The 19,506-nt window shown below is 45.9% G+C and overlaps 1 protein-coding gene across 1 annotated transcript in view; it reads right to left on the bottom strand.

Annotated features, from left to right (window-relative positions):
- The window catches only part of ARHGEF17 (Rho guanine nucleotide exchange factor 17), a 555,625-nt gene that overhangs the window by 93,732 nt on the left and 442,387 nt on the right, over positions 1–19,506 (bottom strand). The window contains exon 6 of the mRNA XM_030200028.1: positions 3,935–4,111. Coding sequence (XP_030055888.1) covers positions 3,935–4,111 — 177 coding nt within the window. The remainder of the gene's footprint in view (positions 1–3,934; positions 4,112–19,506) is intronic.

The raw sequence follows: 19,506 nt of genomic DNA, 5'->3' as shown, positions 1-19,506 counted from the left end.
AGGGTTCTGAAAAAGTGAATAAGGGTTAGGAGTTAAAAGCAGCATCAAAAAGGTGGGCTTTTAGCTTAGATTTGAAGACGGCAAGAGATGGAGCTTGATGTACCGGCTCAGGAAGTCTATTCCAGGCATATGGTGCAGCAAGATAAAAGGAACGGAGTCTGGAGTTAGCGGTGGAGGAGAAGGGTGCAGATAAGAGAGATTTACCCAGTGAACGGAGTTCCCGGGGAGGAGTGTCGGGAGAGATGAGAGTGGAGAGGCACTGAGGAGCTGCAGAGTGAATGCACTTGTAAGTCAATAAGAGGAGTTTGAACTGTATGCGGAAACGGATAGGAAGCCAGTGAAGTGACTTGAGGAGAGGGCTAATATGAGCATAACGACACGTGAATATGCTTAGGTGTGAGAGTTTACACCACCCATAGCACTGGTGTAAATATGCCTGCACCAAGGAGATACATACGTGACTTATAGAGGACCTTTTACTAAGGAGCGCTAACGGATTTGGCGCACGCTATATGCTAAGAACCCCATAGGAATAAATGGGAGCTTTTTAGCGCGCATTAATTGCTAGTACATGCAAAATCCCTAGCGTACTTTAGTTTTAGAAATGTTAAGTAGTAGTAGTAGTAGTAAAAGGAGATTTTACAAGTTACACTTGCTAAGTGCGAGTCCCGCTCATGCTCCACCCACACGCACTATCAAATATATGCAAAATATTTACAGAATAACATATAACCTGATATTTGCCATTTACTCACATAAATGTACAAATACACCTGTCTATACCAATATTCTGGTCACTAACGTATATATCTTTCACGTAAGCACCTTTTTTTATAGAATTAATCCCTTAAAGTCTGTAACCTCTGTTACTAGCCAGCAAATAACAGCAGATGAACTCCACAGCGCTCTCTCGGCTGATCGTGCCATAATAACATAGTAACACAGTAGATGACGGCAGAAAAAAGACCTACACGGTCCATCCAGTCTGCCCAACAAGATAAACTCTTAATGTGCTACTTTTTGTGTATACCTGACCTTGAATTGTATCTGCCATTTTCAGGGCGCAGACCGTAGAAGTCTTGCCCAGCGCTAGCCCCGCCTCCCAACCACTAGCCCCGCCTCCTCCCCCCCCCCCCCCCCACTGGCTCTGCCACCCAATCCGGGAAGATCAACTGCGATTGCAGCAGCTGCAGGAGAGACAGTAATGTTTAGTTCTGCAGACCAAAGTTAAATGTGTCAGTGTTTACTGTAAATATCCACTTGTTTTTCCTGTGTCTGCTATAGGTTAATCATTTTCATGTTCACTGTTTGCCCTGTTTCATAATAAACCTTTTGGTTTGTTAATACTGTGTTTGTGACCCAGATAAGCAAGTGGAAAAAGAAGCCAGCAGATCAATCAAACATATAAACGGCGAGTGACCGTACTCACTCGCAAATGCGCAGTAGAGACCTTCTCTGCCCCGCCCCCACGTCAATACGTGATGACGGGGGGCGGAACACAGAGGGTCTGTACTGCGCATTAATGCTGAGGGCAGGACACCGCCGTCTAACGCTCCCCCCACCCGAGTCGCCGCCGCCACCCACCTTCTACCCGGTCGGGCCCTCGCTCCGCTATTGAAACAGCGAGGGTCCGGGAACGCAGCACTGAGCTCTGCTGGGCTGCCGACATCGCCCTTCCTTCTTCTTCTCTGCCTCTGTCCCGCCCTCCACGACGTTACGTCACACGAGGGCGGGACAGGCAGAGAAGAAGAATGAAGGCCGACGTCGGCAGCTCAGCAGAGCTCAGTGCTGCGTTCCCGGATCCTCGCTGTTTCAATAGCGGAGCGAGGGCCCGGCCGGGTGGAAGGTGGGTGGTGACGGCTCGGTGGGGGGGCGCGAACTCGGAGGGGGAGGGGCAGCGGCGAACTCGGCGGTGGGGGCGGGCCTTTCAACCCCCCCTTCCTATAATAGCCCGTTTTTACGGGCTCAAAGTCTAGTATAACATAACTTGTACAGCGCTGCGTAACCCTAGTAGCGCTATAAAAATGCTAAGTAGTAGTAGTATCAGAAAGATTTTATTGAAGATACCGCATGTAAACAAACTGCCCGACACAGGCCGTGTTTCGCCCACCAAGGGCTGCGTCAGGGGCTAATTTGAAACCTTTGAAGCCTAAAATGATGTGACTCTTAACACAACGCAAGCAGATGCACTGCTGTCAAACCTGGAAAAACCAGTGCATCTGCTTGCGTTGTGTTAAGAGCAGGGCTTTTTTTGAGGGGGTACTTGGGGGTACTGAGTACCGGCACCTTTTCCATTAGCTGCTAAAATTGACCCATGGTCCCCAAGTTTTAATGAACGAGCTCAGGCTCTACACACCAATTCTGCCTTGTCATAGGTTCTGTGACTGGTTGCAGGGGGCCTGGCTATTGTGGGGAGGGTCCCTCAGTGATTACCCCCACCCCTGAAGGGTGGCCTAGCATTTGAGTACCGGCACCTTTTTCACTAGAAAAAGTGCACTGGTTAAGAGTCACATCATTTTAGGCATCTGCTGTATGAGCTGTTTTTTTCCAATCTATTATACACCACAAGTTTTCCGTTTTTAGAGTTGCTCCTTTCAGAAGGTTTCAAATTAGCCCCTGACGCAGCCCTTGGTGGGCGAAACACGGCCTGTGTCGGGCAATTTGTTTACATACGGTATCTTCAATAAAATCTTTCTGATGTTATATTGATCTGCTGGCTTCTTTTTCCATATTGGATTTTGCAGATCGTTTGCCTTGTTGTTTTTTGGGACCCAGATAAGCAAGTGGGCAGGATACAAATTGGTGAGCAGGTGGTTACCAGAATGGGGCCGCACGTGCAAAGGTGCAAACCCAAAACTGCAGCCCAAATTCTTCAGAACTGAAGCCAAAACCAGCCCTCTACGGCTGGTGTAAGTGGTCCTACCTTATTATCCATGCATATTCACCCTGCTAAGCCAGTATTCCATAAAGGAAAGCAGACGCCTTTATAGATCTACCCTCTACATGTATCAGTTTAGATGGTGCAAGAATCCTGCAAATGTAATTCCTGGTCCCCAGTTTCAAAGACACCTCCCTTTACTGCGAAGTTAAAGCGTTGACTTTACAGTGAACATTTACCCCAGCCATACTTCAGCTTCATCATTCCTGTATTCCGAAAGGATCGCCTTGGATTATGCACAACTGATTTCAGCTTAATCTTTCAAAGAGACAAGAGATTTCTCTTTTCACTGCCAAGCCTGAAACCCATTAATAGCCTGTCGTTCCCTCTTCCCTGCTGCTTCTGCCCCCTGCAGTACGCAGCAGGCGCACCAGGGGTGAACTGACCATTGGGACAATAGGGCAGCTCCCAAGGGTCCACAGCAGTACGGGGCCCCCTCTCCCCTAGCCTCCGTTTAGTGATAAGTGGCTAGTGGCCCATAACCCTTATTGCCCGGGGGCCCAGACCACTGTCAGTTACCCCTGATACACACACAAAAGAGCTTCACCTGTGAAGATATCACTGGCCATGTACTACTGGGCTACCAAGGCAGCCTCAGGAGCATTAGGATCCCTCCCACCAGTGGCGTAGGTACGTGGGGCCACAGGGGCCTGGCCCCGCCCCAAATTTCCTCAGGACCCCTGGTTTTGTTGGCGGGGGTCCCCAACCCTCCCCCGCCAGATGAAGCGTTGTCCAGCACCAGTCTCCAGCTGCATTGCCTGCCTGCTCCTTTTAGTGTGCAGGACGTGAGGGGAAGACAGAGCGGGGCAGGCAACGCAGCGGCGCCAGGGACCGGCGCTGGACAATGCTTCAGCTGGCAGCCAAAGTATTTGCTGTGGCAGTGGGTGGGGAGCAGCAGGGGAGGCGGCAGATCAATATGTGCCCCCCCCCCCACCTCGGGCTCTGGCCCTCTCCCACCGCGAGATCTGGCTACGCCCCTAGGTCTCCTGTACGTACATCTTCCATGCCTTCGATATGGGACTCGATCTCTTGGATGATCCTGGCATCCTTTTCCAACTCCTCAGCACTCTTCATGCCTTTGTTAATTCTATGTGCCAGCTGTTTGATGTTTCTCTGCGCATCTATTAGGAAGGGGTGGTCCGGATGTTCCTCAGGCGTGTGCTTTAGGAGGTCCTAAAAGAGAAGCACAACAGAAGAAAACACCATGAAATATATGATCCGAAAAGAGATTCCTAAAGAGACCAGATTAGTCAGGACAACGGGAATAACTTTGCCTCTACTAGAGAACAAACTGGAACTGTGGACATGACTTCGCTTGTACGTTGCAGATGACGGGGGTGTCAGGGAGACACTGGTATCTTTCTCAACATAATAGCACGGAAACATCATTTCTAAAGTGCTACCACGAATACATTGTACAGGTGAATATTAGAGAGACGGCCCCTCCTCCGCAGAGCTTCCAATTTAGTCAAGACAAACAAATAAGACAACCAAGAGGGTTTAGGACAATAGAGTTAAAACATAAAAACAACCTTCAATCTGTTCAAAATTCTGCTGCATGACTTATATTCCGCCAGTGTCGCTATGCTCATATTAGCAGCCCTCTCCTCAAGTCACTTCACTGGCTTCCTATCCGTTTCCGCATACAGTTCAAACTCCTCTTATTGACTTACAAGTGCATTCACTCTGCAGCTCCTCAGTACCTCTCCACTCTCATCTCTCCCTACACTCCTCCCCGGGAACTCTGTTCATTGGTTAAAGCTCTCTTATCTGTACCCTTCTCCTCTACTGCCAACTCCAGACTCCGTTCCTTTTATCTTGCTGCACCATATGCCTGGAATAGACTTCCTGATCCGGTACGCCAAGCTCCATCTCTGGCCATCTTCAAATCTAAGCTAAAAGCCTACCTTTTTGATGTTGCTTTTAACTCCTAACCCTCACTCACTTATTCAGTACCCATGTCCGTTTTATCATTCCCACCTTAGTAATTCCCTTATCTCTTATTTGTCCTGTTTGTCTGTCCTAATTAGACTGTAAGCTCTGTCAAGCAGGGTCTGTCTCTTCATGTTCAAGTGTACAGTGCTGTGTACGTCTAGTAGTGTTATAGAAATGATAAGTTGTAGTAGTAGTAGTCTTTGGGATTTCGGAATCTTGCTACTCTTTGGGATTCCGGAATCTTGCTACTCTTTGGGATTCTGCACAGAATCTTGCCACTCTTTGTCCTGTTTGTCTGTCCTAATTAGATTGTAAGCTCTGTGGAGCAGGGACTGTCTCTTCATGTCCAGTGTACAGTGCTGCGTACCGTCTAGTAGCGCTATAGAAATGATAAGTAGTAGTAGTAGCTGTAGCCTCAAAAAGATGAGGTTTTAGACTGATTTCATTATGTTGAGAGTGGGCCCATGACACACTCAGGGGTCGATGCAGAAAACCACAGGGTAGAGCCACAAGCAGATGGCTGTGCGCGTGGTTTCTGTCACAAACTTAAAATCACGCCATGCCGCGAGCTAAATAGGTGTGCGCAGAACTTGCGGATTAATTGGGAGAAAGACTGTTGGACGCATGTGCGCAAAGATTCAGTGGTAATCGTGGCTTCTTGTGTGCATGTCTTGCGAGACACTTTCATTTTGTTTGGACACAAACACATTACTGCTGTTACCTCCCATCTGTCTACAGGGTGAGGCAAAAAAAAAAAAAAAAGGAACCCCGTAGAATTTTTTGCTCTTTTCTCAGCAACCGCTTGGAATTTCAATGTGAAATTTTACAGCTTTATCAGTTGTTACTATCTACCTTTATGTGTTGAGTGAAATGAGATAAACTTTAAATATAGTAAAGTTACATACTTTTTAGCGTGACTACCCAGTGATTTTTGCGCATGCCCCCTAGTGCCCCCTAGGACTAGGGGGCATGCAATGAAACTACAGTGTAGTAAATTTAAAACAAATCAGAGGCTGCCCAAAATGGACGTTTTATTTTTTAAGCGCAGCTTTATAAAAAAAATCAAACAGGCTCCGATGCTGCAGGCTCTTTTTTGGACATCATTCAACCCCGGAATAATAAAAACATCCTTTTTGGCCGTGCTTCACTCAGCTGGGAGACCAGGAAGTCTCTGAGCCAATCACAGCGTGTTTAGCTCGGCTGAACGTGTTGTGATTGGCTCAGGGACTTCCAGGTCTCAGCTGAGTGAAGCACGGCCAAAAAAGATGTTTTTATTATTGCAAAGGGGGAAGACGACGAAAATGGGCGCCCATCCAAAAAAAAAACGTCTATTTTGGCCCCCTTAATAATAAAAACGTCTTTTTTGGCTGTGCTTCACTCAGCTGAGACCTGGAAGTCCCTGAGCTAATCACAACGCGTTCAGCCCAGCTAAACGCGCTGTGATTGGCTCAGAGACTTCCAGGTCTGTCAGCTGAGTGAAGCACGGCCAAAAAAGATGTTTTTTATTATTCCGGGGTCCAATAAAGAGCCTGCAGCATCGGAGCCTGTTTGATTTCAGCACTTCGCTGTTTTGGTACAGACCTCTCGTTAGATTTTCCACCGTTTTCCAGCGTTAAGGCAATCGGAAAAGGTTAGTGCATCTCATCACAATAGGGGTTTCTACACAATTTGCTCATCTGCATTCCGTTTTCGTTAGCTGCTACCATGGTCGGAAAAAAGTATTTAGTGCACGCCAGGGTTTACTACTTGCTTGTTAATGGCTCGTTAAGTTTACTGCATCTGGCCCTATGTTTGTTGTTCCTATTTACATCTTGCTCAGATTCTGTATCTGAACCAAAAAGCATAGAGTGGCTCATTGTATGGCTCCAACCCTTGGATCAGCTGAAAATTTGTGGCATCTTTCGATTTTCAGCCGCAGTGTGCAGGGATCCCCAGTGTGCATTCTCAGTATTGTAAGAATGGGGGTAAACCCAAAACTGGCTCAATCTCATCGTTCTGACATGGAGCTCTACAGGTCAGGCCAGAAAAAGGATGAATAAAAAAGCACATGGGAAGAGAAATGTGAAGCAAATGGCAAAACAGTAATCTGAACGCCTAGGTAAAATATGCAAATAAACATTCACCATAGATATGATAAAAACTTGAGTGGCTCGTGGCTTTCTAGGACTGGAAGTAGAAACGCTTGATGACCTTCGTTAATGCTTCCAACCAGTGGCGTAGCTACGTGGGGCCACGGGAGCCTGAGGCCCCGTAGATTAGGTCCTGGACCCCCCCTCCTGCCGACAACCAGGGGTATAGCCAGACAACAGATTTTGGGTGGGCCTAGGCAAGAAGTGGGTGGGCACCAAGTGTTCTCTCCCCCTCCCCTCAACCACCACCCAAAAAATATCTCAGCTGGTGGGAAAACGCTTCTTTCCACCTTAGTAGTCTGCAGCAGGCATGCGCTGAAAACTGAGCATGCGCAGGTGCCGGTATCGTGGAGAGTAGCGTTTTCGTTACCATCAGGGGGAAGTCTTCAGCTGGCTGAGCTTGGGATCCCCACCAGCTACCACTAAACGTGTGCTACTGTTGAGTGGACCTGAGCCCTAAGTGGGCGGGCCCCGGCCCAACCAGGCCCACCTGTGGCTACGCCACTGCCGACAACTCTCCCCCGCCTACTTTTGCTGGCGGGGGACCCTAACCCCCGCCAGCCAAAGTCCTCTTCTTCCGGCGCAAGGCTTCATTCTGTTTCTGTGAGTCTGACTTCCTGCACGTACAACGTGCAGGATGTCAGACAGAAACAGAACGAAGCCTTGCACCAGAAGAAGAGGACCTCGGCTGGTGGGGATTGGGGTCCCCCGCTAGCAAAGATAGGCAACGGCAGCAGCGGCGGCGGGGGAGGGTTGGCGGCAGGAGGGGGGGTCAAGAGGTCGTCGGCGGGGGTCAAAGTTGTTGGTGGCGGCAGCAGAGGGGGGTCGGCAATGGCGGGGGGGGGTCGTTGGCGCCGGGGGGGGGGGGGGCTAAAATGTGCCCCCTCACCTCGGACTCTGGACTCCCCTCCCGCCAAAGTCTGGCTACGCCCCTGCTTCCAACCCTGCCCTGATGGCATACCTAACACAACTGGTTTTCATGGTAGCCAGAATGAGCATACAGGAGATCAATATGCAAAAAAAGGCGGGGATAGTGCTGGGCAGACTTATACAGTCTGTGCCAGAGCCGGTGGTGGGAAGCGGGACTGGTGGTTGGGAGGCAGGGATAGTGCTGGACAGACTTGTACGGTCTGTGCCAGAGCCGGTGGTTGGGAGGCAGGGCTGGTGGTTGGGAGGTGAGGATAGTGCTGGGCAGACTTATACGGTCTGTGCCCTGAAGAGCACAGGTACAAATCAAAGTAGGGTATACACAAAAAGCAGCAAATATGAGTTATCTTGTTGGGCAGACTGGATGGACCGTGCAGGTCTTTTTCTGCCGTCATCTACTATGTTACTATGTTATTATGTCTCATGCATATTCACTGAAAAACATCCTGAAAAAGAGACCGGTCAGGTATGCCTCCAGGACAGGGTTGAGACTCACTGAAGGACATGAGCCTGTCAGCAATAATTACATTTTTGGGACTTACAAATGTCGTTAGGCTGCTAAGAAATAAATTACTTCCCTGATCCAACAAGTAGTTAGGCTGTAACTAATTAGTACAAAGCCACATCACAGAAGAGCAAGTATTCATCATAAAAGGGAGAAAAAGAAACAGCACAGCGGGCCCTCCAGGGATAAGCGTAGAAGCGGGTTGGGTGGGGGCAGTGAGACACAGATGCCTCTGGTGAGAAATGTCACTTTGCAGAAATGCAGCCTGAAATCCGTGTGAGAATAGCTTAGGAAGGAAGACATTTCTATGGTTGTGCTTCTCCCTGAGCCCTTGGAAAGGGAAGTGAAAATAAAACTGGCTCAGTGGTGTACCAAGGGGGGGGGGGGCCGTGGGGGCGGTCCGCCCCGGGTGCACGCCGCTGGGGGGGTGCCGCGCGCTGGTCAGCGTCGTTCGTTTCCATGCTCCCTCTGCCCCGGAACAGGTTACTTCCTGTTCCGGGGCAGAGGGAGCATGGAAACGAACGATGCTGACCGGCGTGCACCCGGGGGTGAGGGGGTTCTTTCGCCCGGGGGGGGGGGCGCATTGGCGATCCGCCCCGGGTGTCAGCGTCCCTAGGAATGCCACTGAACTGGCTGACTGATCCTGAGCTCTGTTCTGTATTTATGCTGTGCAGGGGTGTATCTGGACTTCAGCGGTAGGGGGGGCCAGAGCTGAGGTAAGGGGGCACATTTTAGGCCCCCCCCCCCTGGCGCTGCCAACCTCCCGCCGCCATCGCCAACATCCCCTGCCGCCGCCAGCACCACCTCCAACAAGTTTGACCCCCCTCTCTCGACCCGCCTGCACCTTTGCTGGCGGGGGGCCCAACCCCCGCCAGCCGAAGTCTTCTTCCTGCGTTTGGTTTCTTCTGAGTCTGACGTCCTGCTGCACGTACAACGGAAACAGAACAAAGCCTTGCGAGCTACAGGGCTTCGTTCTGCTTCTGTGAGTCTGACGTCCTGCACGTTGTACTTGCAGTGGGACGTCAGACTCAGAAGAAACCAAACGCAGGAAGAAGACTTCGGCTGGCGGGGGTTGGGGTCCCCCGCCAGCAAAGGTACAGATGGTGACGGCGGGTTGGCGGGGGGGGGGGGGGGGGGGGTTGAGAGGGACATCGGCAGGGAGGTCCAGGGCCAAATTTACGGGGGCCCAGGCCCCCGTGGCCCCATAGCAGCTACGCCCCTGGTGCAGACAACATATGTAAAAATCTGATTTTTCAACACAATTTGAATTCCAACACGAATACAAAACTGGAACTTAACATAGACCACATTATTGGGAAGTAGAGGAGAAAAAGAAACAAGAACCAATATAATCACGACAACCAATGTCTACATACAGTATAAGCTGCATAAAAAGCCCAAAAATAAATCAAACCCCACCATTATCAGGACCTTCTTTACAAAAGAAACCTCTCAAGCTAAGTAGGATCCAAAAAGATGTATTTAACATTTCTACGTGTACAAAAGACATCTACAGGGAAATCTGAGAAAGAAAGGCCTTGACTGTGGACCTCGAAAGAGAGAGAATTTCTTCTACAAAATTGTATAGATGCATCAGGAAATAGTCAAATAACTTGTTCACAATGATTAGTATTGTTTCTTAGAAAAAATACACCTTCAACGTTCTGATCTTAGGGTTGTCTTTAGGGTGACTCCATAATTGATTACATCTAAAAACTTACCTTCTTCCACTCCCACATTACCTTCCCCAGTGGTATGACTGTAAACATAACAATTCAAGGAAAAATACTGCTGGAATTTTCCAATAGTAAAACTTTCTTTCAATATTTCCTCAGCAAAGTCTTGGGGCAACAGGCCATTTATGTCATTACATAAGCGCATAAGTATTACCATAATGGGACAGACCGAAGGTCCATCGAGCCCAGCATCCTGTTTCCAACAGTGGCCAATCCAGTTCACAAATACCTGGCAAGATCTCAAAAAAGTAGAAAACATTTTATGCTGCTTATCCCAGAAATAAGCAGTGGATTTTCCTCAAGTCCATTTTAATAATGGTCTATGGACTTTTCCTTTAGGAAGCCGTCCAAACCTTTAAACCCCGCTAAGCTAACTGCCTTTACCACATTCTCTGGCAACGAATTCCAGAGTTTAATTACATGTTGAGAGAAGAAAAAGTGTCTCCGATTTGTTTTAAATTTACTACTTTTTCCATTTGTTTTTAAAAGGCAACCGTGAATAATAAAAAAATTGGGTTCTAGAGAAACTTCAAACATCTAAGAGATTCTGTAGGACAGGCAAAAGGGAAATCCCCTGTCACATCAGAAATTTGTGGGATGTGAATGTGTAGAAAAAGACTACGTTGCAGCTTTGAAGACCTCTTCCATGAGGGTCAACCTCAAGTGTGTCACTGACACTGCAGTGGCTCTCACATTTTGTGCCTTGAAACATCCTTGAAGGACCTAACCTACCTAACATAAACTAAAGAGATACAATCTGTTATCCAACTGAACAACTCTTTATTGCTACAAAGATCCCACCTTTGATCTTCAAGCTTCATATACTAACATCCCTCAATCGACTGCTATTCAAATAGTTCAGTCAATCTTGGATAAACGTCTTGACCTGTACGAATTCCAACACAATTTCTTTTCGACTCTGACCAAATTTGCATTATTTTTCATTTAATGGCAAATCTTTTTTCTTCAAATACATGGCACCGCTATGGGAACAGCCATGGCTCCCAGTGTTGAAGACACTTTTCTTTATTCTTCTCAATGTTTGTTTAAACATCAAATTATAGTTGAAATTTATCCACGATACATTTACGACTTTGGGCTGCACCTGTTTCTGAGTTCTATTCATTCTTGGATTGGCTAAATTCATTGGACATTCATTTGAAATTCACTACGAATCATGATTATAACAGAATTTCTTGTTCGAGTACTCGGGTATTGAAAACATCTCCTACCTTAAGTACTACTGTGTAAGAGAAACCATTGAAATGCAACAATTCAGTTATACTAACCGTCACACTCAAACTTCACCATGCTCTCCCACTCAGTCAACTTTTGAGATTTGTTGTTTATTAGAGCAGTTAAAGCATCAAAGAAGCATTCTGAAAGATTCACAGCAAGGGGTTATCTCCCTTCTATTGTTAAAAGGGTATACCTAAGGGTTTTGTATTCCAATCATGAGCTATTGCTTTAGAACAGTCAACGTGCCCCAATGGATAAATCAGTATGTAGCAGCTCATCATATCTATCATCGTTGACACATTTTACAACTGCATTCTATTTTTTAATCTGGACGTATTGCTTATCCGCAGGGTCGCAACCTGACAGATTTGATAGTGCGGTCCGTCATGCCATCAGAGACTGACAGCGTTTTCACGGAATGAAAACATCAACCTTGTGGTCATTGTAACTGATGTGCCACGTCACTTACAGGTTCTGATTGGATTCATCCTACTACTCATTAAACATACAAGTTACGCTTCAATACTATGTGATTCTATGCTTGTGATATATGTCATCTCTTGTCCTTGTAAAAAATTATATGTGGGACATAGCAGCAGAAAAATGAGGGCTTGTTTGATAGAACATCGAGGTCATTTTCACACTGGTACCCTCACTGCCCTGATGGTATCTCACTTTATTCAGATGGGTCGTGATTTTTCTCAAATTCAGTGGTTTATCATTGAACATATTTTAGTGTCCCCTTAGGTGGTGACAGCCTTTAACGACTTGTATTAAGAGAACAATTTTGGACCTGCCAGTTTCAATGATTCTATATAGTGCAATACAATCATTTAAACAGCCTCATTTAACATTTTATTTATTTATTGCATTTGTCTCCCACATTTTCCCACCTCTTTGCAGGCTCAATGTGGCTTACAATTATCATGAGTAGTGGAGGTATACAAGAAATAGCTTTTAGTAATTACAGAAGGATCTTGGTAACATGATAATGAAAAAGCATGATATTAGAATAACAAGCAAATATTATACGATAATTCTGGATCTATATAGAGGATTCACAATTGTTGGTCTGTGCGGTATGCCTTATTGAAGGATTCCCATTTGTTGATCAGTGTGGTATGCCTTATTGAAGAGATGGGTCTTCAGTAGTTTGCGGAAGTTGGTTAGTTAATAGATTGTTCTTAGGTTGCGCGGTAATGCGTTCCAGAATTGTGTACTCAAGTAGGAGAAGGTTGATGCGTTTATTAGTTTGTATTTTATACCTTTGCAGTTGGGAAAATGAAGATCAAGGAATGTGCGGGATGATATTTTTTAGCAGCATTCCTGGGTGGTAAGTCTATCAGGTCTGACAAATATGCTGGAGCGTCTCCGTGAATGATTTTGTGAACTAGGGTGCATGTTTTGAACGTGATACGTTCTTTGAGAGAGAGCCAATGTAGCTTTTCTCGTAGGGGTTTATCACTTTCATATTTTGATTTGCCGAATATGAGTCTGGCTGCCGTTTTCTTGGCTGTCTGAAGTCTCTTGACAATTTGTTCTTTGCAGCCAGCATAGATTGCGTTGAAGTAGTCTAAGTGACTCCACTGTCCTTCTATCTTTTAAATAGCATTGTACTGTTTAAGGATTTGATAAAGCTCGTTGAACATGATGACGTCATTCTTGACGTTGGCTTCATTTTTGTAGGCTTTCGCCTATAAACAACAGATTTCCAACATCCATTCAGTAACCCCTTTCTGATTTTTATTGGATTTTTACTGAATTTTGGTGGTCCATTGGGCAGAGACAGAGTGGTCCCTGAAGCAGACAGCGAAATGAGGAAACCTCATTGGATTGGAGCCAATATTGAGCCATTGGATGAACTGTAATTGATAACTGGTAGCGTTTTTTTCAGATCTGACCACTTATCTTTCATTCTTTTATATAATTTGGGTATGTATCCATGGACAGTTTGAATGGGACTTAATTTGAAATTGTGGACCTTTGATGTGAATTAGTTTCATACTCACTTTCTGGCACTTTGTGGAAATATATTGGATTCTCAGACCACAATAGCACTGCCAATAATAGAGTTTTGCTGAAGATCCCCTGTTTCTTTCACACATTTTGGTGTTTGAGTACTTATTAGTTATTAACAGTACTGAGTGTTGGTGTTTACAGTCTGTTTGTTAATAGGAAAGTTTTTTTTTAATTGTCTTGTACGTCTACAAAGATCCCAAAGTTGTCATCTGTTGACAGGTGGCACAACTGGGGATATCGTTAGGCCTGAGGCACGACAGGCATAAGTAGATATCGGCACCCCGACATAATAGACCATACAAAAAAAAAAAAACAACAAAAAAACCCCAACAAAACAGACTAAAATCAAAACAGACCATGACAAAAAAAAACCTCCCAAAAAAACCACACAACAAAACAACCCAAGACAAAATAGACTCTTGATCAAGCTGGATTATGTTTTCAAGCAGGTTTATGATTCTCACTAGATACCAAGTGTGGAGAGTGAAGTCAAGCCGTAGGCAGGTGCCAGGACTTTCAAGTGACAAGCCGTGGACTTTCTCAGTAATTTATGGCTCCTCCACTTCTTTGTACCCTTCAAATTCGTACCATTCAAAAATAAATCTATTTCATCAGGCCCTTTTGTTGGGAGTCTAGTTTGTCAGGGGCTTCTATGTCGGGAACTTTTTTTGTTTGGAGCTTTTTTGTCTGGTTTCTTTTGACCAGGTGCCGTAGATATCAATTGCTGATTTTGTCCTCGCGCTTCTTGAAACCTGCAGAGTCTCTTTAATTTCTGGAAGATTGGGCAAAAAATGGCCACAGCAAAATCTTATAACTTGGAACTACAGTTACCAACATATGTTTACGGCTGTGAAGGCTGCTGGAAATTGCTCCCACGAAGAGTTGTGGTTTACAAAGAGATGGATCTCAAAGTTAATAATAATTTCAGAGAAAGAAAGAGACAGAAATTGCATCTTCCAAAAAAATCACTCTTTCTACCATACAGGTTGACGGTATTTATATTAACAAAATACTGTTCAACAGAGTACAGAAAAATCCAAAAGGAAAAAGCCTCAGAACCCTTCCTCCACTTCCGTGTGAAGGAAGAAATCATGGTAGGAATATGTAGGGCAAAATCATTTCACAGGTATAAAAAATCCCCTTGGAACAAGTCTATTAAAGCTCTAATTGAACCAGCTTTTAATCGATTTTTTACTCGTTCCAAAGTACAAAGACTAGGGGACACTCGAGGAAGTTACATGGAAATACTTTTAAAACAAACAGGAGGAAATATTTTTTCATTCAACGAATAGTTGAGCACTGGAACTTCCGCCTTTGTGGAGAGGGACCACATTTGCCCTTCTCCAGTCCTCTAGGACCACTCCCGAGTCTAGTGAAGAATTAAAAAGGTCAGCCAGCGGAGCTGCTAGAACTTCCCTAAGTTCCTTCAGTACCCTCGGACGTATGTCATCCGGCCCCATCGCTTTGTCCACCTTTAGTTTAGCCAGCTCCTCACGAACAGTCTTCGGAAAATCACTGAGAGACCACCACCCTTCCATTCCTATTTACGTTTCCATTCTGTGGATCCTGCTCTCGGCCCTTCAGCTGTGTACACAGAACAGGAATCAGTGGAGTAGGAAGGGCGGGGCGGTGGGGGCGGTCTGCCCCGGGTGTCAACGGGTGGGGGGGTTCTCCGTCCAAACCCCCCCCCCCCCCGGCGCAGCGCCTCTCACTCCCCCCGACAGTCCCCACCTGCCTACCAGCTGAGCTCCATGCATCGGCCGGCACCTCCAATCTGCAGCGCTGCTGACTTTAAATGAAGAAAACCGTCTTGTCGTTGGCCCTTCACTACTGAGTTCCGCCCTCTGATATAACTTCCTATTTCCTCGAGGGCGGGACTCAGTGAGTGAAGGGCCAACGACGAGACGGTTTTCTTCATTTAAAGTCAGCAGCGCTGCAGATTGGAGGTGCCGGCCGGTGCACGGAGCTCAGCTGGTAGGCAGGTGGGGACTGTCGGGGGGAGTGAGAGGTGCTGCGCCGGGGGGGGGGGGGCGCCGTGTTGCACTGCACCCGGGGGGGGGGGGTGCACGCGTGCAGCGGCGATCCGCCCTGGGTGTCAGCCAAGCACAGAACACCACTGACAGGAATATCTGTTAATTCCGCCTTATCCTGTTACCTACACTGACTACGTAGTCTATTACCGTTAGATTGTAAGCTCTCTTGAGCAGGGACTGTCCCTCCCCGTGTTTAAACTTGTACAGTGCTGCGTAACCCTGGCAGCACTATAGAAATGCTAAGTAGTAGTAGTAGTAGTAATCTTTATTAGCTTCTACACATTCCTCACCTTCCCCTTTGAAACTCACAATGCCACTTTGCACTTCCTCCCATCACCAACATATCTAAAAAGAAATGGTCTTGTCCCCCTATTTTGCCGAATTGGCTATTTTTTCCTCCATTTGCATCTTTGCTTTCCTGACTAGTTTGAAAAAATAATTGTTTTTTAAAGGGTTTTTTGCCCCCCCCCAAGTATGGAATAGTTTCTTGCTGTGTTCCTTTCAGCCTGATAGGTATTACTCTAACAAGGTTAAAACTGACCACTAGGTGTCACCATAACACCAATATCCGGCTTGAACCCAAGCCTTCCTCTTGGCAGCAAAGGGCATAAGCCTCTAGGTTTGAGTTACTATCAGACGACTCAACTTTTATTTACTAATTTCTTCAAACCAACAAAATGTATTAGAAATGCAGTAACAGTTCCCATAAACTCTAAAAAAGGTTACAGATACAGTTCTCCTCCAATGCTGCCTCTGTCACACAAGTTTTAGAGATCATTTGAATGGAAATTACGTCAAATGGGAAAAATGTTCATGACCTTTCAGGCTTGTATCACTTTTCACAGATTTTGATATTTTTACCATAATGAATCCATCATATTCAAGTCATAAACGCACAAGAGCACTGGTCTACCCAGCTGATGTGGGGGGTTTTTTGGGGGGGGAGGGGGAGGGGGAGAGCTCAAATCTCCATTAAGATTTCTTGAGTTTTTCATGCCCACTAGGGACAGAAAAAGTACCTGTATATAATATGCAAACTGCTTTGATTGTACCCCTGAAAGGTGGTATATCAAATCCATGATCCTATGTTCTCATACATGTTAAGTGAGGGCCCCTCCCCTTTCTTGGACACACACAATCCAACCGCCAAAGACCTTTGTGAACATTACGGCCTGCAAAGTTGCTATTTTCCCAACTTTCTATCAAAATGTTTGGCTTTTCCTGTTTTAAGAAGGAAATGTAATACCCAGAACCCAAGCGTGATAGACAAACAGGTAAAATGGAAAACAGAAAAACCGTGTTGTTAACAATGACAGTAGAAAGAAAGTCTCGGGGACCAAAACCAGGCAGCCCTGGAATGAGGCCAATGAACATTCGATAAAATCAATACGTAAATAAGAGGCAGCTTGGGGAAAAAAGCTAAGTTACTTACCTGTAGCAGGTGTTCTCCCAGGACATATTCTCACATGTAGGTATCATACTACTACTACTACTAATCATTTCTATAGCGCTACTAAACGTCACAGGGCTGTACACATTATATGCAGGTACTTTCTCTGTCCCTAGAGGGCTCACAATCTAAGTTTTTGTACCTGGGGCAATGGAGGGTTAAGTGACTTGCCTAGGGTCACAAGGAACAGAAGTAGAAATCGAACCAGGTTGCCAGGATCAAAGCCCGCTGCACTAACCATCATCATCCACTGAGGCTGATGCCAACACTGCCAAGTGCACTGTCACTTTAAAACTCTGAGGCGGTGCCCCCACCACGCATCTGAGGGGTGCCTTCCCACCCGATACTTGAGCGAAGGACCAGCAGTAAGTACAGTACTAAACTTAAAAAGACAACTTCAAGGGGAGGTAGGAGGGATGTGAGAATACATGTCTACTGTCCTCGGAGAACCCCTGCTACAGGTAAGTAACTTAGCTTTCTCCGAGGACAAGCAGGCATAATATTCTCACATGTGGGACTCACTAGCTAACAGGCTCACAACATAAATGAATTTCTGGCATTTAAGTAGTTACTGAACCTGATGGAAAAAAAGGGCCGGAGGGCGGAGTTGACTTTTAAGTAATAAAAAGATTCTGCAGGACTGCTTGTCCAAACTGGCTATCCCGCTAGAATGCTGCTCCAGACAGTAGTGAGCAGGGAAGGTGTGGATAGAAGACTACATTGCCACCTTGAACATTTCTTCAATAGAGGCAGAGTGGAAGTGGGCTACCGAAGCCACCATGGCTCTTAATCGTGAGCAGTATTATTGGGGTTGGAAATGGACAATAATTCTAGGAGAAGAGGGAACCAAATTTGACGTGGCCTGTAGGGAGCAATTATGATCATGGTCCCCTGGTCTCGACATAGTTTGAGAAGAGTTTTCTCTGTGAGAGGCTGTGGGGTAAAGGTGTTTAGATATTCCAATCCCACTGGAGCAAGAAGGCATTTGGGGGTGTACAGTTGGGAGCATATATCCTGGAATAAAAGTGGGGAAGCTTGTTGTTCGGAGGAGAAGCTGAGGGACCATCTGTGAGATTGAAGGATTCTGCTTAATTTGTTCGCCACAACATTCCGCTTGCCAGATAGGTAAACAGCTCTTATAGAGATGTTTCGAGAAGCTGCACAAGTCCATTTCTGGATTGCTTGCTGACAAGAGGTTTTAAGAACCTGTTCCTCCCTGTTTGTTCAAGTAATACATGGCAACCTGGGCTTAGGAAAAATCAAAAAACTAAACAAAAAAGAAACTACATCCCATTAAGGGGTAGGATTTTTTGCACAGTTTTTTTTTTTTTTTTTGCTAAATTCAGATAAATGAGCTGCTTTGCATGCACATGCATGTGGACTTTGCACAAATATTTACTGCAGAGACGTTCCATTTTGCAAAACGTCAGAAGGAGCTTCATGCATTAAGCAGCACAAAATACTGACATCTTTGGATTTCTGTGAATTTGCTGCAATGTTTAATACACAAAACCTCTTTTGTGAAAACATTTCACATTTTAGTATACCGGGGTCTTTATCTCTAAGGCTTTTAATTTAATTTAACGTGGGCAGGGAAAGTTTATCAGTTTATTTTTCATTATTTTTGCTTTCATTCCATTTTAGTGTGGGCTATTTCATTTCAGCAAGTGCTAAAATGGGACACTAAAAATATGCACCCCTACAGTTTAACCAAATGTAAGTAGACGTTAACAATAACCGTATTGACCTCTATCCTTTCAGGAAATACTCCTGTAGTCTGGGTGCCAGAAATGTTCAATTGGCCCATTCATTCCAGAGGAAGTTCTGTTTCTACACATCTGTCGTAGTAAACTGCAAAACACATGGGGAGCTTGCTTCAAGGAAAGACACTACAGAAATTCAAAATATCACTAAGATTCCCCTTGCCAATAACTCTTACTTTGCCACTTGTAGCCCAGCAAATCACCGAGCCACACTCACTCATACCAAACGTTAACGAACATTTTCTATACTAATGTGCCACCAACAGGCCCATTTGTTATGAAAAACACCAGCCACCTTATAATTGAAAGAAAAAAACGCCTAGATTTTGACCCAAATCGGGAGATAGACGTTTATTTCACAAAAACGAATAAATCGGTATAATGGAAAGCCGATTTTGGACGTTTTCAACTGCACTCCATCGCGGAAGCGTACAAAGTTGACGGGGGCGTGTCGGAGGCGTGGCGAAGGTGGAACTGGGGCGTGGTTATCGGCCGAGGAGAGATGGGCGCCTTTCGCCGATAATGGAAAAAACGTATGCGTTTGTAGCTAGAATTTAGGGCACTTTTCCTGGACCCTGTTTTTTCACGAATAAGGCCCCAAAAAGTGCCCTAAATGACCAGATTACCACCAGAGGGAATCGGGGATGACCTCCCCCGACTCCCCCAGTGGTCACTAACTCCCTTCCATCACAAAACATGATGTTTCACAACTTTTATTTTCACCCTCAAATGTCATACCCACCTCCCTGGCAGCAGTATGCAGGTCCCTGGAGCAGTTGTTAGGGGGTGCAGTGGACTTCAGGCAGGTGGACCCAGGCCCATCCCCCCCCTA

The sequence above is a fragment of the Microcaecilia unicolor genome, chromosome 4, assembly GCF_901765095.1.
Source record: "Microcaecilia unicolor chromosome 4, aMicUni1.1, whole genome shotgun sequence".
Classification (NCBI taxonomy): domain Eukaryota; kingdom Metazoa; phylum Chordata; class Amphibia; order Gymnophiona; family Siphonopidae; genus Microcaecilia; species Microcaecilia unicolor.
Note: the sequence above shows the minus strand (reverse complement) of the source record. Positions and strands in the feature narration are given on the sequence as shown.